Source organism: Solanum pennellii, chromosome 11, assembly GCF_001406875.1.
Source record: "Solanum pennellii chromosome 11, SPENNV200".
Classification (NCBI taxonomy): domain Eukaryota; kingdom Viridiplantae; phylum Streptophyta; class Magnoliopsida; order Solanales; family Solanaceae; genus Solanum; species Solanum pennellii.
In genome coordinates, this window is record NC_028647.1 from 62,685,278 (window position 1) to 62,707,573 (window position 22,296).

The following is a 22,296-nucleotide window of genomic DNA, read 5'->3' on the forward strand; positions in this document are numbered from 1 at the left end:
TGAATCTATCGATATCCTAAAATCAACCCACCATTTTTCGACGTAGTCGAATCCATGTAGGTAACCCACATTTTTAACCATATTTATGTGTGGTCTATTTAGTTAATTTTTATGTTCTAATATTAAACTATTTTGGTGACACCTCTTATATTAAGCTTTTATCTCTCTAATTATATAAGAAAATGTATTTTTTATTTTATTTTCATAGTATATCTTTATTTCAAAGATCGATCAATAAATAAAACTATAAATTATATTATGAGTCTGTTTGGTGTTATTGTCAAAAAATCATTTATTTTCATTAGTACTTTTTAAGAATATCTTGTTAAAAAAAACATTTTTGAAAATAAAAAGTAATTTGTATTTGGCTAATTTATTTGAAAAGTATTTTCATATGCAAATTGGGTTTGATTAAAATCTTTTAACAAAAAGCGTTTTTAAGAGTCAAATTATAAAAAAATAACAAGTATTAATGTACTTTTAATATTAAGATTATTTTAAGTATTATGAAAAGTCTTTTTTTTTCTTATCTCACAAAAATGTTATTCGTTTTTTCTAATTCTACAAAATAATACGCAAAATAGTAAATAAAATAATAATAAACTTAAAATAGAATATAAAATTTATTTATATAAAAAAATTATTACATGAAACTTAACCAAATATATGATATATATTAATTAGTAATTAGTAAGAGATATATTGATAAAGATGTATATATGGAAGGAAAATTTAGTCTTCAAAAATATAATTTTTTGTTTCTACTTCTACTTGTTTAAGAAGCAGACATTTTTAGCTTCTTTCCAACAATAGAAAAATTATTTCTGCTTCCATATAAAAATAGTTTTACGGGTTTGCCAAAACCTATTTTTTTTTTAATGATTTTTTTTTCAAAAAAGTTTTTCTGGGCTCCAAACAGAAATGTCAAACATTCTCTAAATCAACCTTTAAATATAATAAATTCAATATCTTCAAAAAATGTATTGAGAAAATAACTATTGTTTATTACTAATAAGGGCAAATAAAAACTAAGTGGTAAATTACCTATTAATTTTTACATTGGACTAGTAATAATGAATAACTATTTCTAATATAGAGAACGAGTAAAGATGAACGGATAGAATTTTTACTCACATTTTTCACTCAGAATATATATAAACTCCCTCCACTCAAATTATCTGCTATTATGGGTAAAAAAAATAAAATTAAAGTATACAAATATAATACCTCAATAACCACAATATAAAAATAGTTTTAATATTCACCAATATAATAATAATTTTTTTTTCAAAAATAGGAAATAATATTTTTAAAAAAGGAAAAAAGATGGGAATAATAGTATTAATGACCTAGGAGTTACATGATACAATTTTTTTTTTAAAAAAAAGATAGAAAAACTACACCATACTTTTTTAGAACATTTTTTATTGCAAACAATAAATACATCATTCTTATATAATATGCTGAAGAAGAATTAATTAATGTAGAATGTATAATTAATCCCTAAAAAATGTGATTAACAGCACCAGGAAGGTGAGTTTTCATGAAATAATCTTCCCAATTAATGCAACTTGGATCAAAATTGAGCACATCATCCATCTTGTGTTCTTTCATTGTCATTCTCAATCTCTTTGTATTAGCATCATCAAAGCTAATAAAAAAAAAGTTTACAAGTAATTAGTATAATTATTGAAATTTATAACTTAAAAAGAAGTCTCAAGGTATGGGGGTTGGGGGGAGGGGTTAAGTTGGTTAAGTTTAGACATATTAATAATCGAGTTAAATATTGAGTGATAATCCACCTTGATCAATTTTACCAAAATTTTGACAAATTTTTTCATGGTTCAATATGTGATATATATTTAGACTCGGTTAATAAATGAACGAGTTATTAATCAACTTAAGTATGTTATGCTGGAACCTTGTTATATTTTTGCGAGTTCGGACCTAAAGGGTGAAAAATGTTAACAAAAATTCTAAAATGGTATATGAAACTTCTTTTTAATCAAAACGGCAAAATCGCTCAAGAAGTAGCGATTTTGTCTGCTGGAAAAAGTAAATCACTGCAATAGCAGCGATTTGTTAAATTCGATTTTTCTTTTAGAAAAAAAATAAACAAAATCGCTCCCAAAGGAGCGATTTCCAAAAAAATTTCAACTTTTTTTAAAATGTCGTTGCTTGAGGCAGCGACTTAAGTTTAATTATTATTTTTTAATTATTTTTTGCTTCTTTTTTTTTAAAAAAAAAGTTTAAATCAATTTTTTTTATTTTTTAAAATCAAATTGCTAAAAAAGATTTTGATTTAAAATCGCTGCCTTGATAGCGATTTGATTTTAAAAAATAAATAAAAAATTTAATTAAAAATCGATGCAATTTGATTTTTAAAAAAAAATTAATTCAAACCTTTCTTTAAAAAAAAAGCAAAAAATAATTAAAAAAATTTTGAACTTAAGTGGCTGCCTCAGCAGCGACATATTGAAAATATTATTAAAAAAATTTTATTTTGAAAACGCTCCTTTGGGAGCGATTTTGTTAAAAAAAAAAGTTCTTTTTAAAAAATCAAATTTAACAAATCGCTATTATAGCAGCGATTTTATTTTTTTCGGCGGAAAAATCGCTACTTAGTGAGCGATTTTGTCGTTTTGGTTTAAAAAAATTTCATATACCATTTTGAAATTTTTGTTAACATTTTTCACCCTTTAGGCTTCGAACTCTATCCACGTTAATTTTCACACTCCTAGTCTTAAACATTGCATAGCATTTGCTTTGCTATAAAACTTTTGAATTTATAATCACATATACCATAATATTTGTGTCGCTATAAAATTTTCTCATCCAGATCAAATAATAATAAATAAAAATAATAAAGTCAAAATTTTCCAAAGTATAAAATAAAATCTTATCATTTATTTTAATTAAATTAAATAAATATTGAAATATACCTTCCATGGAATAGCAAGTAAGGTTTGTAGAGTTCAGATAAACGTATAGCCATATCAATCTTCCTTTTCAAATCCTTGTGAATTTTGTCAAAACGATGCCATAATAATAAATTTGCCAACTCTACTATCTACAAATATATATTAAATTAATTAGTATAATTTTTTTATGACCTTTAAATATTACTATGCTAAAAATATTTTTAAAAAAACAAACCTTTAATAATGGCCAATAATAGGTTGAGATGTATTTTCGAAAGCTATCCATGCTACTAAATAATGTAGGCTTCTCCACTTTGATGATATTTCCATCTTTGTTCATCCATGGATTTTTTGTGAAATAATTATATAAGAATAATAGAATATTTGAAGTTTTTAGGGGATTTATTTTCGAAGAACTTATATGATATATTAATTCTTTAGAAGAATAATATTTATCATTTTCAACATGTGCTATAATTGATGCAAGTATCGAGTTCACAACCATATCACCTGGAATCTGTAATTCAAAGAGGTAAAAGAATTAGGAGGAGATTCAACTTCACTTGTATTCGATTAAAAAAAAAGATTAATATTATTATTATTATTTTAAATAAAAAATGAAAAGAAGTTCTTGCTATAATTTATGAAAGAATTTAAGTATGATCATAAGTATTAAGAGAACTTTTTTTCTATATTATTAAGTCACTCTAAAGATATTTATAACTAGTTCTTTATAAAAAGTGAAATCTCTAATTTTAGAAATAAGATAAATTACTTGCTATAACATGTAACTGACAGGATGAGAAAACTATTTTTATATTGGTGTTGTATGTAACTTATAAGAAAGTGTTTTATTTTTTGGGAGATATTCGTTTTTAATTTATGTGACATAGTAAATCGGATTTGAAACTTATGTTCTCTAGCTTTTTTGAGTTATTTGGATTTTAGAATAATAACTAATATTAAATAAATTTTTAAGACAAACATAAAGGTCTGGATAAAGTTAATTACTAGATTTTATTAAATGTGTTTGCTATCTCTATATCTCGTTAATAGTTTGAATTGACATAGAATTTAATTAAAAAAATGAAGACTTTTTAAATTTATTATCTTAAAAAGCCAATGCATTTATGTGTTATACAACTTGACTTTTGAAACATGCAAAGTTTAAAGTATATATAGTATACAATTATGTAAAAAATAATTAAAATAATATACCATATCAAGTTTTGTGTTTGGGTCACCAAAGCAGAAATTCATTACTCCTTTACCATATGCCAAAATAAAGGAATCCACTGTTCTGCAAATGCAAAATTGTATACATACAAAATTAGTCACATCTTAATTAAATAAATGTGGTACTTTATTTAATTATCTGAAGAATTTGAGTAACAATAGTTATTCATTAGTGTATAGAATTTTGAATTTATGAATTATGACGATTTACTTACTTTACACCTTCGATCCATCCTGGAAATGGCTCTTTATAAGTACTAGTAATAATCGTTGGACGTATTATAACAAGTTTTAATTCTTCCTTATAGTGTCCTAAAAGCATCTCTCCCATTGCCTTTGTGAAGGAATATGTATTTGGCCACCCATGCAAATTTGCCCTAAAGCATCAAACATAAGAAATAAGTATATAACATGTTAAAATACACTGATAATATGATTAACTTTTTTCAATATCTATTTACTTCCTCTGTTTCATTTTATGTGACATCATTTCTGTTTTGATCAGTCTCGAAAAGAATGTCAGATTTCTTTTTATGTGTTAAGTATTTGTAGGCACCTTTGAATGCCTAGATCTCTCATGGCAATTGTGACTTCCTTTGTTGTCAAGCTTTGAGCTTCAAGCTCCTTGAGTTTTTCATCTATCACTTCCCTTTCCACATCAATGTTTAATTTTGAGTTTTTATTGAGTGTTTCACCTAAAGTGAATGATTTCTCTGGTATTACTCCTTCACCTTCTCCACACACATAAGCTGCATATGATAGACAATCAAAAATAATGTTATTTTAATTTATGTGTTTTAGTTTGACTGGACACGGAACATTAAAAGGTAAGGAAGAAAAGACAAGTTATCTTCAAGAAACCTTAGCACTAATAATAAGTAAAAATTACAAGAATTTCATAGTGTTAAAAGGTAACTACATTATATTTTTATTTTTTAAAAAAAATTACAAAAAATTCCTTAAAATTTAAGGATTTCGGATCACTCAATGTCTCATACATCGCGTCCCGATATATTACATTTGTTGATACAAGACGCACGTGTATCGATACATCACTCAACGTCTCAATAAATCGTATCTTGATACATTACCTTTGTTGATACAAACACATCTGTCTCGATACGTCGCTAAATGTCCTGATACATTAAATTTGTTGATACAAGACAGACATGTTTCGATACATCGCGTCCCGATTCATCGGGTTAGAGTGATAAATTCGAGAATAGGAGAGAGAGAGAGAGTGAGAAAAATAGAGATTTTTGTAATTTTTTCAAATGGTATGAAATTTTAGAAAATATAATAAAATAAGTTGTATATATTTTTAGATAGTTTTTCCTAATAACAATGTATACTCTTTTCATTTTAATTTATGTGGTGATCATGCTTTAACTGAATACAGAGCTTAAAAAAAACATCCAAAAATTGTGGATTAGAACATCAGATTCTTTCTAAATAAGGAAGTATGATATTCTATCGCGGAGTTAGGATTTTGACTAATTAAGGAGATTTTCAATTATACATACCAAAAAGATTGTATATACAATTTCGAATGAATCCCTTTTACCCTCTAGTTCTATCGTTGAAGACAGTTACTTTGAATGAACTAAAAAGAAAAATACTGTCATATAAAATGAAAAAACGAGAAAGTATAATATAAAAAAAAAGAATCCCACATTTATTTTTTAACAAATAAATAACATAAGGACCCCTTATTAAGAAATCTAAAAACTAACCAGTGGATACATGAACAATAATCTTCACATTTTCACATCTTTTAGCAAATTTGAGGACATTAAGAGCACCTAGTACATTGATATCCATTGCAATATCATATCTACAATAAGAAGGAAAATGATAAAATTATTAGTTAAAAAAAAAACAAATTAATATTTTGCATTAAAATTAAATCATATTAAAAAAATTATACCTCTCATCAAATCTAGTAGTTGCTGCTGAGTTTATGATTATATCAATTTCTTTGAACATTTTATTTTTCATATCTGAATTATCAATTCCAAAATCCTCAAATGAAATGTCACCAGCAACTGGAAATACTTTCTCTTCTATGAGAGAAATTAGGTTATTTGCACCTATTTTTTCTCTTAGAACACTAAATAATTCAGTCTGCATAACCTGTGTGAAAACTCACAAAATATTTTTTCAAACATTTTTTATTAAGAGGATTCAAAATAAAATAAAAAAATTAAAAAGATACAAAAAAGAGTCAAGAAAATCTAATATTTATTATAAATTAAAATTATGAGACCTTTTATATGCATTGTAATTTTATAAACAAAGGAGGTTAATACTTCAGATAAATCCTTGTGATATAATAGACATAAAAAGGCTGTATAGTTATCTTTTCGATAATTGTGCTCCATAGCTATAATTTTACTTGCTATGAAGGTTGCGATTGTATATTTCGGTCTACCTAAACAACATTTGTCGAAGACTTTTACCCTAATTTCAAGAAAAGGTTTTAATCTTAAAATTCAGAGCTCTAAAAATAAATATCAAATGTCGAATGAAACTTTTTTTTAAAAAAATCAAATAAGCTAAGCAGTCTATCGATAAAAAGAATTTAAATCAAAGAAACAATATATATGTTTTACCTCATCATTAAAACGTTTTCTGACGGATTTTGTGTCTGAAGCTCTTATTAGAAGGAATAATTTTCTCACATTTGGTTGAATACGAAGTATCTTCTCTACCAGAACTACATATTACAAAACAAGGATATATATAAATAATAAATTTAATTTATATAAATTAGACAACTTAAATTCATTTATACTCTTAACATATCTTTTTAAAATTTATAATAGACAGTAGTTATTATTTAAAATATAAGTTAATTTTGAAAACTTAACAAAACATACTATAATAACAAATAATATTATATGTAAAGAAAATGATAAAGTGTGTACTCTTTGCAAGAAATCCAGTGGCACCAGTAATGAAAATAGTCTTGCCTTCTAAAAAAGGATCCATGAGGGTACTAAAAAAAAATTAAGGGGTAAAAAAACTTGTTTAGAGATAATTAATATCTAATTAATCTCATATACTAAACAAATAAAAAGTGATATATTGAAAATGAGAGTATTTGATTTATGAAACTCTTGGACTCATCTCCCAATGTATATATAGGCAATATGATTGGAATTAGCTTCACTTTTTTCAAACATGCACTTACCTAACATTTAGGTATTCATTTCCTTCAAGTTAAGGGTAATAAAAGCAAAGAGTGGAAGCAAGCACTTAACCCTTACTATAAAAAATTACTCCCTCCGTCCGGAATTTTTTGTCATATTGCGCTTATCGAAAGTCAATCTGACTAATTTTTCAAAGGCAAATTCGATATTTTAAACAAAAAAATTAGATATTCTAAAACTATATGAAAAATACTACAAATTACAATATTTTGCATATTAATATGATGAAAAATACATCTTAAAATGTTAGTCAAAATTTTTATAGTTTGACTCTAAAAATAGAAATCATGACAAACAATACCGGACGGAGAAAGTAGCATTTTTTACCATAAAAGAATATTATTCTCGCCATTTCATAATAGTTAATCATTTTATCGAAAGAAAAAAAGTTTCTGGCCAAAAAATGACTAGATTGATAAAATAACATATTTCATACTATATTATTTTACCTTTTTTTTTTGAACATTTTTATTCTTTTTTAATTTTAGTAGCTTTTAATTTAAAAATAAAAATGATTATTTTATTTTAAAATAAAATGAATATTATAATGTTTTTTAAATTATTGGCCGAATCAGGCTAAATTTCAAATTCTGACCAAATTTTCTGGCCCTTAAATAAAATGAATATTATAATGTTTTTTAAATTATTGGCTGAATCAGGCTAAATTTCAAATTCTGACCAAATTTTCTGGCCCTAATACATGTCTCATATTAGTTGTCCACCTTACTAAATCAAAAAAGCATTAATTAATTTTTTTGCTATTTTATTTTATCCTAGCAAATAATTCTTTTTGAAAGTGTTCACATTTGTTTGTAAAATTTTCAAGAATTTTTTAAAAGGTAAATTAATAAAATTATCTTATTATTTATAATTTCTTAATATATGTGTATAAAAGAAAATAATCAACTAATACGAAATGTATGGAGTATGAGAGCATTCTCCAATCAAAGATCTTCTTTAAAAATGTTCCATAACATACTTTATATGACATCCAAACAACCTCTCAGTACTCTTTATAGTATTTTTATTTCCCTCTGTTTATTTTTATTTATCTAATATTTTAAAAATAAAAATTTTTATTTTTACTATTTGAACATATCAAAAAAGAAATGTTTTTTTTATGTTTTATTTTTAACATTAATTATTTATTTTCTAAATTATTTTTCAAGACATAATACAGAACTATAAATTATGTTGGTCATGTGAAAGGTATATTTTATTTTATTTCTTGGTCAATTGGTATGATTTATTTGTGAAACACAAGATATATTGATTGACCCTGTTTGGTATAATTTTGGTTACTCACATTGCATGATAGTTGACTAGTTTAACAAATATATTGATTTTTTTTATATTGAATTATTATATGATGATAAATTATACTTCTCTCCAAAACAAGAAAAGTACTTTCCGAAAAAAAATAATATATTTTAAGCGTTTGAAAAACAATTCCGCTACTCTCAAAAAACATAATTATCTCCCAAATTCCAAACCAAGAATTATCCGGTGAAAAAACCGAACTAATCACCTCCTCTAAGCCCAAAATTATATTTTTTTATTTCTAAGAGTCTGTCTTTTTTTAAAAATCGCATCTTTCTTACATATGAAATTTTTCAATACAAATTTTAAATTTAATTGTATATCAATACAGATATCAAATATATGTCTTTCGAATGAGGGACCAAAATATAATTGTGGACTTTGATACATGCCAAAAATTAGGTAGAAGTTGATAACCTATAGTATTAATTTGGCAATAGTTTGAATTTGACCACTCAATTTCTAAGTCTTTTGCATGTTAGTATTGTATTGTGTAACATGCCCATGTGCCATGAGGTACAATATGTAGGTAAAATCATGTGGTTATTCTTAAGGTCTAGTGTGTCCCATTTAATTTGTTTATAACCAATTTTGGTCCATTAAGCTTTATTAAGAAAAGAGAGAAATTTTTTAAAGAAATTTCTATAGTTATGAAATATAGTGAAATTTTGCTTAATATAAATGTAATAATAGTCCCTCGGGATGGTTCAGTTGGTTTGGAGGGTGATTATTTACACAAATAATTCGAGATCGATCCCCATTCAATGCCTTCTGAGTTGAGTCTGTCGCATATTACATCTCATGTGTGGTTTACATGATATTACACAGTAAGGGAGGGTGGGGGGGGNGGTTACTTAGTGCACACAAAGTGCTCACCCGAAGGGTAGAGGCTGTGATAGAGGTTGTAGTGATTGCGGATTATCTTGGGTAGAGGATGTGTTATTAACGGTATCCTGTACCCAATATTTAAATATATATAATCAACAATTTACGTTGTAAATTATTTGTAATTTATAATACGTTTAATGTAATTTTCAAAAATATAACAAATTTTAAAAAATAAAATACACAAATTGAAAGAGTAACAAAGCAAGGCCCATACAATTCTAGAAACTCACAACCTCATACACAATAATTGAAGCTTTAATTACAAACTACTAAAATAAGTACCAAAAAATAGATACGTGAAGCAACACAATTGTTGTTACCTATTTTCAATCACAAGGCTAAGAAGTAGCTTTAATTTGTTCACAAACTATCAAAATAAGCACAACTAATAATTCTTATATAGGAGAATACAATATATATTTCTCTAATAAAAGTTTTTTTAAAAAAACTTACTTCATCTCCACATTCAAATAATAATTTAGATATTATTTTAAATTGTTTTTTTAAAAAAGTTTTACCACACTCGCTCTCACCTAACCTTCCGCTTCTAATTTTTTTTTCTTGTTTCGTGTTTGATATAATATACATATGTTTTTAGGAAAGTTTTTTTACCTGTCGCAATCCTTTTTTAATTTTTTTTTTATATTCCGTAGTAAAATAGAAAAAAATATTTTCCTAAAAATATATGTACAGATCCAACACAAAACAAGATATATAGGTTGAATTCTTGGATATGTGTAGGTATGTTCTCTTTTCCAATTAACTTCTATGGACAGCTTCTATTAAATTTCTAAATCAATAGTTGTTTTTCAATATTTATGTTTTCCAATTTTTAGTGTACACATATAGATATTTAAATTTGAATAAAAGTTGAATAAATTGATATATATACATTACGTGATATCCTACGTGATAATTTGTGTCCTACATATTGTATTATCACACGTAGAATTCTTGTTCAACTTTATACGGGTCTACGAAATTAAGAGCAAAAATTGGAGGAGCTTCATTCCAGCTAATTGTTGGTAGTAGAAGTTAAAATTTTAGAAAATATTTGCTTTTGTGTATCACATATAACTCTAGCCTCCTTTTGTTTTTTGGTTAATATATTTTCTAAGTTTGTAGTATTAGTACTTCAAGTTGCACAGTTAGTATTACTGGACTATCTTTCTTGTTTGATTTAGGTGATTTATAAAATTAGTAAATGTACAGAATATAAAAATTATACTGTGTACTATATATATACACAGTATAATTTTTTATCGAGAGGGTTTGGGTGAACTCCCTGACAACCACGTAGGTCCGCCCCTCGATGCGGATAAATGTTAAATACAAAAGTTGTTCTGGTAAGTCTTGCTTATTGCACTCATTTGTTGGTATATTCTCTTGGAATAAAAATAGGGCAACTTTCACATATAGCAAACAAAAAATTCATATTTGTATGCTATAGCAAACTTTGCATAATTGCGCTCCATAACAAACATAAAAACTGTATAATTCGCTATACATATACAAGTGTATAATTCGCTGGCCTAAATTGTATAATTCGCTGGCCTAAATTGTATAATTCGCTGGCATATTTCGCTGCAATTGTATAATTAGTTTTGCATACAGTTGAATCGAATTAAAATGTATGTATATTGCATAATTATAAGTGTATAGCAAGAAGATATATGTTTTTCTCGCTTTATACAAAAACAGAAACACAATATATACACTTCTGTTGTATAAAGCTAGAAAAAATTGTATTTCACTGCAATTGTATAATTCACAATTGTATAATTCTTTGGCCTTTTTTTCTGCAATATTTGAAGTAAAATGTTTGTAAATTATATAATTAAGTGTATAACACGAAGATATACATTTTTGCATGTGTATATACAATTTTCTCTCGCTTTACACAAAACAGAAATAGAAATTATACACTTCTGTGTATAAAGCGAGAGAGGCGAGAATGGGAGAGTGGCGAGCGAGACTTCTGGGAGAGAGACGCCTGGCAAATTTTTGCCAACGTTTGCTATGGAGCACAATTAAATCAAACCCTAGCTATTCCATTTAATTTAGGTTATTAGTTTGCTATTATATACAATTTTCCCATAAAAATAACTTGTATTTCGATCTTTACTTTTATGAAGAAAAAGAGACATTATACACATATATCTTTTAATCAATATACCTCATTTTTTTCGACGTAGGGCACGGACAAATACCATCTAGTTTACAATATAAAATTGGATCATATAAATCGATCAAATGAAGAGAGAGCTGTCCAAAACATTTTAAGAGCCCTAGAATTAACTTCTTAGCCCAAATAAGTGTTGGGTTGTTTTGGCCCATTAATATACATCATATATGTATATCGAATCTCTCCTAAACCAGATCGAGTCAGACCATATATGCCACTCACTCTAGACCAAATATCCAACAACTATGGATAATGATACATTGAATGAAATTCATAATAAGTAAATTATATCTTGATATAAATAATTTAACGACGATTTAATTAAAAAAATATTATTTCAAACAATGAATACTATAACACCCTCTTTTAGAACAAATAGGGATAACATTACAACAAATTGAAATGGATACTTGAATAAAATTCATAACAATTAAAAAAAATTACATTTGGTTAAAACTTTAAAATGGTATAAACTTTTAATTTTAAATATCCCTAGCAATTAATTGATAAAATTTCAATATTAATTTTATTACTTAAATACATATCTAACAACTCCAGGAAGATGAATTTTCATGAAATAATCTTCCCAATTGATAATCTTGGGATCAAAGTAGAAAATTTCTGTTTCAATACCACTCTCTTTTGCTCCAATACGTAATTTTTCCGTATTTAAATCGTCGAATCTGTAGAAAATATGATAAATTAATTGCATAAAATATATATATAACAAAACCAAGAAAATAAAATATAGGGATATTGCATTGTTTAAACAATATTTGAGAGACATAAAGTGATAATATTTTTTAAAATAAATTAAAATTTGGAAAAATAATTTTTACTTATTATTTAATAATATGTAGAGAATTAAGGATTTTAATTACTTACGCTGCCTTGAGGAATAAATAAGGACCATAAAGGTCAATTAATCTCATTACAAATTTTATTTTCCTGTAAAGCTCCAAATATTTGCCTTGAAAATATTGACAAAATGCTGCATTTACTATCTCCAATCCCTATATAGAAAAAAAAATTAGTTATTATAAAACAAAAGATTAAACAATTTTTTATGTCAATTAGCGATATTTGACGAATTAAAACAGATTGAATTAATAAACTGAATGATTCATAGTTTGTTCTATATTTGATCATCAATAAGTATGCTCTATTCATATATACCCAATCCAATTTGTCCAAAGCCTGGATGTATAGGACACAAGTTATTATTTTACCCACCTAACATATCGTTTATGAGTCATCGATAATGTATATCGAGTATATAACAAGTGTATATTGTATATTAGGAACCTATTTTTTTTTAATCTCATAATGTATATCCAGTATATAAAAAGTGTACATTGTATATTTATGTATATTTTAAAGAGTTGAGAAATGAAACAAACCTTTAAAGGAAGCATGTAATGAAGGGCCATGTATCTTTGAAAACTATCCATGCTACTCAAAACATTAACCTTGCCAACAATAATAGGTTTTCCATTAACTTTGTTGATCCATGGATTTTTTCTAAAGTAATTGAATCCATAATCTCTAAGATTAGTGATATTCAAAGGGTTTGAAACTGAGGATCCAATTTGGTATATGGTCTCACTCCCCTTTTGCTCAGCATGAGCCATCATGGCTACTATCATTGAATTCACCACCATGTCCGCTGGAATCTGCAAGAGCGTTTCACGTTAACAAATTATATTGACTTAAAATAATAAATACCAAGAATTTTCATGAGATGTTTAATGTTAATTTGCATAAGGTCCGTACTAATTCAGATTCGAACAAGACAAAGCCCTATACATATCCTATTGACCTCTTTTCATTTTAACGGATCGAACTAGAGACGTTTGATTAAGACAGAGAAATCACGATTTCACTACGATAACAACAAACAATAGCAAGCCTAGCTTAAAAAGTAGAAGAGTGTGAGCTCTCCACACTAACAATATATATATACACATGATCAAGTCATTTATAAGATAGTTATAATTAATAAATTCATAATGAGAGTTAATTGATAACATGTTAAATTATTAAGAATCAACACATATATCCCAACACCTAGATATTTAAATTAAGAATTAGTTTAGTTGAAGGATGTATAATATGTATAATCCGTGTATACTATGTATATAATTATGTATAATTTATGTATATCGATTAGAAAAAAATATTCTCTAATAAGTGTAGGATTACTTACCACATCTAATATGGTTTTAGGATTGCCAAGGAAGCAAGTTATTCTTCCTTTACCATATCCAACTGCCAAACTATCAATAGTTCTGCAATTTTCCACAAAAATAATTATAAGATAATAAAAAAAAAATCGTTCGATAAAAAATATAATTTAATTCTTCTTTTCATAAAAATTGAATTTCATTGGAAAATTCTTAATTTAACGAGTACCTGATACCTTCCACCCAACCAGGAAAAGGCTCTTTAAAAGTGCTAGTTATGATGGTAGGACGATTAATAACAAGAGGTACTTCTTCTTTAAATTTTCCCAAAAGCATTTCTCCCATTGCCTTTGTGAATACATATGTATTTGGCCATCCATATTTTCTAGCTCTGATCAAAATCAACGGAGAAATTAATTATAACAATAACAATAATATTCACGTACAAAAAAAAAATTATTAGCTATAAAATTGGACGTTGATATATTACTATGTTAAACAAGAAAAAGTCGTTGATAATTCCATTATTTAGCAACAGATTAACGATGAACGCACACCTTTCTAGGCCAAGCTCCTTCATTGCTGTTGTAATTGATTTTTCAGAAGCATTTTCAGCTTTGAGTTGTTTTAATTTTTCATCCATCACTTTTTTTTCAGCTTCAATATCTAACCCTAATGTCCCATTTAGGGTTTCACCCATATAATATGGTTTTTCCAACATCAACCCTTCCTTTTCACCACATACATATGCTGGAAAAAAAAACAAATAATAAATTGATTATTACTTACTTTTATATTTTATTATAAATGATTATTCACATAGGTAGAAGAGCACTAGAAAATGACATTATATATGGTCAACTTTTAATGCGTACATAGTAGATGACGAACTCCTGGTGAAAGTTTTATAATTATTTTTTTGTTAAAAATATATTATTATTATTATTATATAGTTAATTATAATCTTAATGTGTCATAACAAAATTATGTATAGCTTATTTTTCACAAAAATTGATTTGGGAAACATTGGAGGGAAAACTAGTGTAACAAGCATGGAAGCAAATTGTGTTGCTCAAACACTTCAAGAATATCGGCGTGTGTGTCAAATTATTCAAAAACAATGCATTTTTGAAAATTTCAAGACGGGCATGACAACAGTCTGGGAGAGTTCGAACAACACAGGAGACAGTAAAATAATTTTAAAAACAATCCAATATTTTTGAAGGTTTCAAGACGGGCATGACAATTAACCTTTCTGAAGACTTCGAACAACGTAGGAGAAAATAAAATTATTTATAAATAGAGAGTTTAATTTAACATTTGAAAAAGTTAGGTACACTAACCAGTTGAAACATGAAGAAGAACCTTTAATTTATTACACTTCTTGGCAAAGTTTAGGACATGTCTAGCTCCAAATGTATTAAGTCCCAATGCCACATCATATCTACATATATAGAAACATAGTGTTATATTGGTTAATTGAAAAATTTATAAACTTAATATCAAATTAATTATTAATATATTTATATACCTTTCATCAAAATTGGTAGTTGCAGCTAGATTAACAACAATATCCACTTCCTTCCACATTTGTTCCAACAAATTTGTGTCATTCACACCTAAATTCTCACAAGTTATGTCACCTGGTACAATTGTGGTCCTTTGTGAAACAAATGTAGTAAAATTTGGCCCACATTTTTCTCTTAGAACTTTGAATAAGTCCTTTCCCACGACCTATTTAAAAGCCAAAAAAAAAAAATAGTTATCGCACATGTGATTAACAACTATTTTTATCGAACACGTTATGACAGAAAGATAAATAATCTTTCATTTTTTATTAAAAAGAAAAATTGGAGCTTGAAAGAATACTTTACTTTTAAACTTCTGATATCTGGTGTGAATCTTAATTAGTTAAACTAAAGCGCTTATGATATGTCTTAACAATTATTTTTTCTCGATTCGTCAAATGTAAGGTGTTATAATCAATTATTTAGTTCATTCTTTTTTTCTTTTAGATCACAATTTTAAAGATCCAATCCTTTTGTAGCATATAAAAATTAGTATAGAATAATTAGAAATTAGTTTCAAGGATTATATTTGTACATTATTAGGGAAAAAGCAAAATCAAAATAATAACCTAAAAAGGAAATATTTGCATAAATAAGCTTTCTGAATTGGATTAATTAATGTCATGGAGTCATTGATTAAAAATTAAATTAAAGTAGAATTGATGATAGTGACATAATGTGAAATATTCTGAAAATTATACTATAATAAATATCATGTTTTCCCTACATACCACATAATTGCTTAAAGATCATTATTAAGTTTTGTTTTTCTTCTTCTAAATTATTGTATTTTGGAAAGGAAAGTAGTATGTAACATAAAAAGTAACAATCAAATAAATAAAAATGTGCATTTTTATAATTTAAATTTTTTAAAAGAGATAATTAAACTTTTGAATATATCACACATAGAATCTTATAGCTCAAATTTCACAACCACATATTATCAAAAAGAAATTTCATGTGTACTTTAACTCATGACGAGAACATAATTATGTAAAGAAAGTGTGTTATCTGTTAGATGAAATGATTGTATTTTTCACTAAGTTTATTTATTATGAAGCCCCCTAGGAAATAAGAGACTCAACACTGAAAGCTTTTCTTCAAGAAAAATAATAAAGGAAAATATAGATCGATATATTAAATATCTCGTATTCGATTCGAAGAATACTAATAAAAATAGAGAAAAATTAAAATATTTTATGTACCTCAGTATTGAAACGTTGCATGGCTGACTTGTCATCTGCAGCTCTTAAAAGAAGATAAAGCTTCTTCACATTTGGTTGAACCCTTAAAATCTTCTCCACAAAAACTACATTAAACAATTATAATTGTATTTAATTAGCTAATATTTCATACTCTTTTCGTTTAAAAAAAATGATCTAGTTTAACTTGAAACGAAGTTTAAAAAATAAAAAAAAAAATTTAAATGTACCAAAATATTTTTTAATCTTGTGGTCTTAAACATGTCACGTGGAAAACTTAAGTTAAAGTGTTGCCTACAAAGGAAATGAGTCATTCTTTTCGGAACAGACTAAAAAGGAAATTGAGACATTCTTTTCGAAATAGAGAGAGTAATAGAAAACACACGATAAGGAAAAAAAACAACATACTCGTGGTGGGATGGACATGTCTCGAGTTTATATTTAAGTACGAAAGAAATTCATGTTAAGGAGCATTTCTTTCTTAAATGAGCCTTATATGAAGTTAATCCAGATTAATCGATATCTTAATGCAGATACTAAACACTGGATGAAAAGAAGAAAAAGAAAAAAACCAATAAAGACCGTGATGGAATGAAAATGATTCCTTCTCTTAAATAAAAGAAATTCCTTTTAAAAAGCGTTTATAATAAACCTTACTCAACGTAAAACTAAATTAATCAATGCAAACATCAAACGTCGATATAACAAAAATAAAAGGAAGAAATAGGGAAAGAGATTTGTGTATACTCTTTGCCAAGAAGCCAGTAGCACCAGTAACAAGAATGGTTCTATTTTCAAGAAAATTGAGAACACTTGTCAACTCCATTGCTTCTTTTTTTTGAAAGATATAATGATCACAAATGATATGAAAATATTTGAAGTATTAAATTAGAAGAATATGAGAAAACACAAGAGAGTTGAGAGCAATATATATAGAAATAAATTAGGTGCATGTGTTATATAATATAGTATTGAGGGACTTTAAAGAAAATATTATTTTTTAAATTTTTATTTTTTTTTTACTTTTTTGCAAATGATAGCATATAATTTGTTGGATGGAGTACACGCAAGTTATTGGATATATGTCCTTGGTACACCTATTTTTCATATTAGATATCATGGTCCAATGAAACTTGAAAGTCAATTTTAATAGCTAGATAGCAACAAAAATATTATACTTATAATTAGTATATGATGCGGTAGATAAAGTTACTTTTATTTTTAAAATCAGAAGTTTTACTTTGAGTTTAGATATAAATTTTTTTTTATATGAAGTGCTTTTCTTCGAATATGATTTTATGTGGGTTGTGGTGTAAATTCAAATTGATTGAAGTTCAACATAGATATCATACGACAAATGAGAAACTAGAAATAAAATAAAATGGTGTACTTAAAATGACCAAAACATATTCAAAATAATTATTACTACTAGTTTTAATAGTTTGATATCATTGTCTAGTGAAGCTTGAAAGTCAACTTTTAATAAATAGATACGGTAGAAACTATTGTATTGAACTGACGAGTAACTCTCCATTTTTAATGAGAGATTTTGTATTTGAATCGCTAGATGAGGGATATATCTAGTAGAAAATTATGCATTGAATAGAATAGGGCAATTTAGCTCAAATCTTGTACTTATTAATGAATCTACATATTTGTACGTGAACTCGATTATTATAATAATACTAATTTGCAAGATGGTTATAGAAATTCATAAACATAGAATCATGTATCAATCTCTGTTAGACATAACAATATTTTCGATAAAGGACATTCTTACTCGAGGTGAACCATATAGCATATTGAGATTTATCTGAATTCTCTTTATAAGAAAATTACATCGATTACTTTTATTCATTTATAATAGATATTACATTAATTTATTTTCTTTGTATATTTAACTATTTATCTTTTGAATTTTCATAATAAAAATATTATTTCAAAATAAATTTAGATTAATCAAAGGAAAAAAATAAATATACAACTCATGATGGGAAACCAAAATTTGAAAGTCAAACTAATTTAAGAGTATATTTTTTTTCTTTTTTCTTTTTTATTCTTTATTCTTTAATTGAAAATTGTTTCCTTCTTGATGAGGTCACCAACATTACATATTATATTTATAATGAAGAAATATATGTGTCACAATATTGGTAATTTTGGTAAAAGGATTTGGAAAAGAAGGGTGAGCTAAGTTTGGTTTATCCTGTTCAACCATAATTCTTGGAAATATTTCACATAATAGAATGTTCTATAAATAATATATTTTTAATTTAAATTAATAGTGTGATTTTTATTTTAAATTACATTACAACTTTCTTTCATTAAAATCGTAATTTATTTTTAAAATATACATTTATTTTTCAATTAGAAGTGAATACGACATTGTGATATCAAATTCATACGAACATTATATATCGATATGATATGATGATAATATAACATCCAAACTTTACTAGGAAATTGAATTAAAAAATATATACTTCTTATATTCCATTTTATAGTGTACACTTTTAAAAAAAAAAAATTGTCTAAGAAAGGATGTCACTTTTTTATATGTAGAAACAATTTAATTTCAAAAATTTATTTTACTCTTATATATATTAGACGCATGTAGTCATACAAATATTAAAATTTATTTTAAATCATAAATTTTTTTAAAAAAGTTTTTATTTCTTAAACTTCATATCTAGTCAAAGATATGACATACAAATTAAGCTAAGGAGTGTGTATATAATACTGAATTCATATTGCCACGTCCATGTAAAGGCTGGGTCAACGAGGACAAGTCACACACTACAATAAATACAACTATTAGCGACATTAAATATTGACATAAATAAAGAGTGATAAAGTCTATATCGATATTAGTTAAGTACTATTAGAATCAACGTTGTTAAAGACTTTAGGGATATATACAAAGAGTATTAATTGCCGCTAAAAATACATATTTAATAGCAATTAAAAATTAATTGTCGATATTGATCATTTTTGACGCAGTGACAATAAACATATGAAAGGTAATTCAATATTGTGGTCGATAAATTTCTGAAGATGTGCACATAATACGAGTCCGGAGCCTAAAGGGCAAAAAAAGGTAACAAAAATTTCAAAAGGGTATATCAAAACACTTTCCAATCAAAACGGCAAAATCTCTACTGACGTAACGATTTATTTTGACAGCGTTAAGCAAAATCGCTGCTCGAGCAGCGATATTGTACAATTTTTATTTTTATTTTGAAATCGCTGCCTAGCCAGCGATTTTGTTGTTGGTTTTTTTTTTAACAAATCGCTGCCTTATTTTTTAATTGTGTATTTCAAATCGCTGTATTTGCAGCGATTTTAGTGAATTTTTTTTTTTAAAGTATGAATTGTAAATCACTAATTATTTTTTTAAAATAAATCGCTGCAAAGATAGCGACTTTTTTTTTAAACTGTGTTGTAAACCGCTGCCTTTGCAGCGATTTTTAGTTAATTTTTTTAAAAATTGAAACTTTTTTTTTATTATTTTATTTTATAAATATTTCAGCCAATTATTTTTTTAAATCATAATATGATTGACTGAAATATTTATAAAATCAAATTAAAAAAAAGTTTCAATTTTTTAAAAAAACTAAAATTTTAAAAAAAATAAAAATTAAAAATGGCTGCCTTTGCAGCGACTTACAACACAATTTAAAAATATATGTATATATATATATATTAACTAGAATCGCTGCAAATGCAGCAATTTTCAATTTATAATTTAAAAAAATTATTGCAAATACAGCGATTTAAAATACACAAATAAACAAATTAAATTTCACTAAAATCGCTGCCTTGACAGCGATTTGTTAAAAGAAAAACTTAAAAAGAAACAATAACAACAATCGCTGCCAAGGTAGCGATTTCAAAATAAGAATAAAAATTGTGCAAAATCGATGCTCGAGCAGCGATTTTGCTTAGCACCGTTAAAATAAATCGCTACTGATGTAGCAATTTTATCGTTTTGGTTAGAAATTTTTTTGATATAATCCTTTTAAATTTTTATTAATTTTTTACCCTTTAAACTAGGAACTCCACATGATACACATACATGTATAAAATAATTAAGTCATTAGAAATGGGGTTGATCAAGCATTTCATGTGGTATTTATTTAGATTATACATATCAAAATTAAATGACTTTTTATTTTAGGAAGATTAACTAAACACTGGATTCATAAAACATGTTGTCTCAAAACAAATAATTATCTCATAATTTTAGATTTTGACACAAATCGACCTAGTTTTGTTAGTACATTGCATCAGTCTCTATTCATATATGTATTCATTTAATAGAATTAGTCCTATTTTGTGATCTGTCAAAAACTCATAAGAAACTTTAATTTGTCGAGGGATCAAATCTTGAATAATTATAGTGATAAGGTACGTCTGCCTCCTTGAGTATGATCGAAATTTCAGACGACAAATATTAATTAAATTAAGGTCTTGTTATTCCTCTAAATCCATTTCTTTTATAATTATGTACACCTTTTTGACGCACGTGACATTCAGATATCTTTTACGTGTCTCAACTGGATGGAGTTATAAATGTGCCACGTAAAATAAAAAGTGTATTAAATTATAAAAAGAATGAATCCAAAAAAGTAATAGAACCTTAAATAAATTAAAATATATTTTTAAAATTTCGATCATAATATAAAAGATACTTTTGCCTTTATCCTTATAATTATTATAAGAACTATGTAACAAAATGACATATACAATTATTGTATGTCCAATTAATAGGACCAAGTCTTTATTTTATGGCCCTACATGTTACTATTTCACACCATGAGTGAATTATTTCAATAGTATATATGTGTGACTTTTGCTTTTATTTTTCTTCCGGCCTAATTAATGTCTTTCGTTTCAATTTGATATGTTTTTTTATTTTTTTCAGCCTAATTAATGTCTTTCGTTTCAATTTGATATGTCAGTTTTATTTTTTTTCAGCCTAATTAATGTCTTTCATTTCAATTTGATATGTCATTTTTATAACTGTAAAATTATTGTTATTATTTTTTAAAAAAATATTTCTCCTTATTTGTCTTGCTAGTTTATCTATTAGTGCTTATCGGTTTTTTCCTTAATCGAAATGTTCATAGCTGCAAATCAAATACACAATTTCATTTTACGATTGATCATCATAATAAAGTCGATTAAATCAATAATAACTCGATAATTTCCTGGTCTATAAAAAGAATTTCTGTTTTTTTAAAAAGTATCAAATATATAAAAAAATATAATATCAAATATTGTAATATATCAAAATTTCGATATCTATAAAACCAAATTACATAGCACATGGGCAGCCACCTACAACAATGCCCTCAAATGACATTTATTATTTACGGTGCCAAGAAACTAATATAAAGTTGTACACAGATTATATACTTATTATATCTTAGAATTTTTTCGAATTTAACGAATGAACGTGATTCTTTAGTGTGAATTTATTTTTGTGGTCATGGACTTGAATTATGATATAAATGTATACATTGGATTTACATTAATATATCAAACTCAGTCTCATAAAGAAACTTTTTTTTTTTTTGGA

General features: G+C 26.0%; 2 protein-coding genes across 3 annotated transcripts; both read right to left on the reverse strand.

The window, feature by feature from the left end:
- Positions 1-1,327: 1,327 nt before the first annotated feature.
- Positions 1,328-7,265, reverse strand: LOC107003483 (fatty acyl-CoA reductase 1-like). Of its 2 annotated transcripts, XM_015201823.2 has the most exons (10): positions 7,085-7,265; positions 6,770-6,873; positions 6,085-6,290; positions 5,891-5,991; positions 4,714-4,906; positions 4,373-4,534; positions 4,140-4,221; positions 3,157-3,438; positions 2,943-3,070; positions 1,409-1,651 (listed from the first exon to the last, which is right to left on the reverse strand). In XM_015201823.2, exons 1-10 carry the CDS (start codon positions 7,146-7,148, stop codon positions 1,504-1,506), a joined length of 1,470 nt encoding a protein of 489 aa, XP_015057309.1. In that variant the 5' UTR covers positions 7,149-7,265; the 3' UTR covers positions 1,409-1,503. The 2 variants fall into 2 exon arrangements, with proteins under 2 accessions (XP_027768591.1, XP_015057309.1); XM_027912790.1 differs by lacking the exon at positions 3,157-3,438 and having other exon boundaries at positions 1,328-1,651.
- A 4,844-nt stretch (positions 7,266-12,109) lies between these two features.
- On the reverse strand, positions 12,110-17,632 carry LOC107003449 (alcohol-forming fatty acyl-CoA reductase-like). Its single transcript, XM_015201777.2, has 10 exons — positions 17,463-17,632; positions 16,719-16,822; positions 15,477-15,679; positions 15,289-15,389; positions 14,503-14,695; positions 14,175-14,336; positions 13,969-14,050; positions 13,163-13,435; positions 12,648-12,775; positions 12,110-12,445 (listed from the first exon to the last, which is right to left on the reverse strand). The coding sequence occupies exons 1-10, from the start codon at positions 17,539-17,541 to the stop codon at positions 12,292-12,294; spliced, it is 1,479 nt and encodes a 492-aa protein (XP_015057263.1). The 5' UTR covers positions 17,542-17,632; the 3' UTR covers positions 12,110-12,291.
- Between the last annotated feature and the right edge of the window lie 4,664 nt (positions 17,633-22,296).

What these genes read in the sequence shown, in the direction of transcription:
- LOC107003483 (XM_015201823.2), bottom strand. Translation starts at nt 7,148, where the DNA reads ATGGATCCTTTTTTAGAAGGCAAGACTATTTTCATTACTGGTGCCACT. An exon ending in CACTGGATTTCTTGCAAAGA is followed by an intron (nt 6,874 to 7,084) that starts GTACACACTTTA and finishes TGTAATATGTAG; the next exon opens with TTCTGGTAGAGAAGATACTT. An exon ending in AGAGATCTAGGCATTCAAAG is followed by an intron (nt 4,535 to 4,713) that starts GTGCCTACAAAT and finishes TTGATGCTTTAG; the next exon opens with GGCAAATTTGCATGGGTGGC.
- LOC107003449 (XM_015201777.2), bottom strand. Translation starts at nt 17,541, where the DNA reads ATGGAGTTGACAAGTGTTCTCAATTTTCTTGAAAATAGAACCATTCTT. An exon ending in ACTACCAATTTTGATGAAAG is followed by an intron (nt 15,390 to 15,476) that starts GTATATAAATAT and finishes CTATATATGTAG; the next exon opens with ATATGATGTGGCATTGGGAC. An exon ending in GGTTGGGTGGAAGGTATCAG is followed by an intron (nt 14,051 to 14,174) that starts GTACTCGTTAAA and finishes GGAAAATTGCAG; the next exon opens with AACTATTGATAGTTTGGCAG.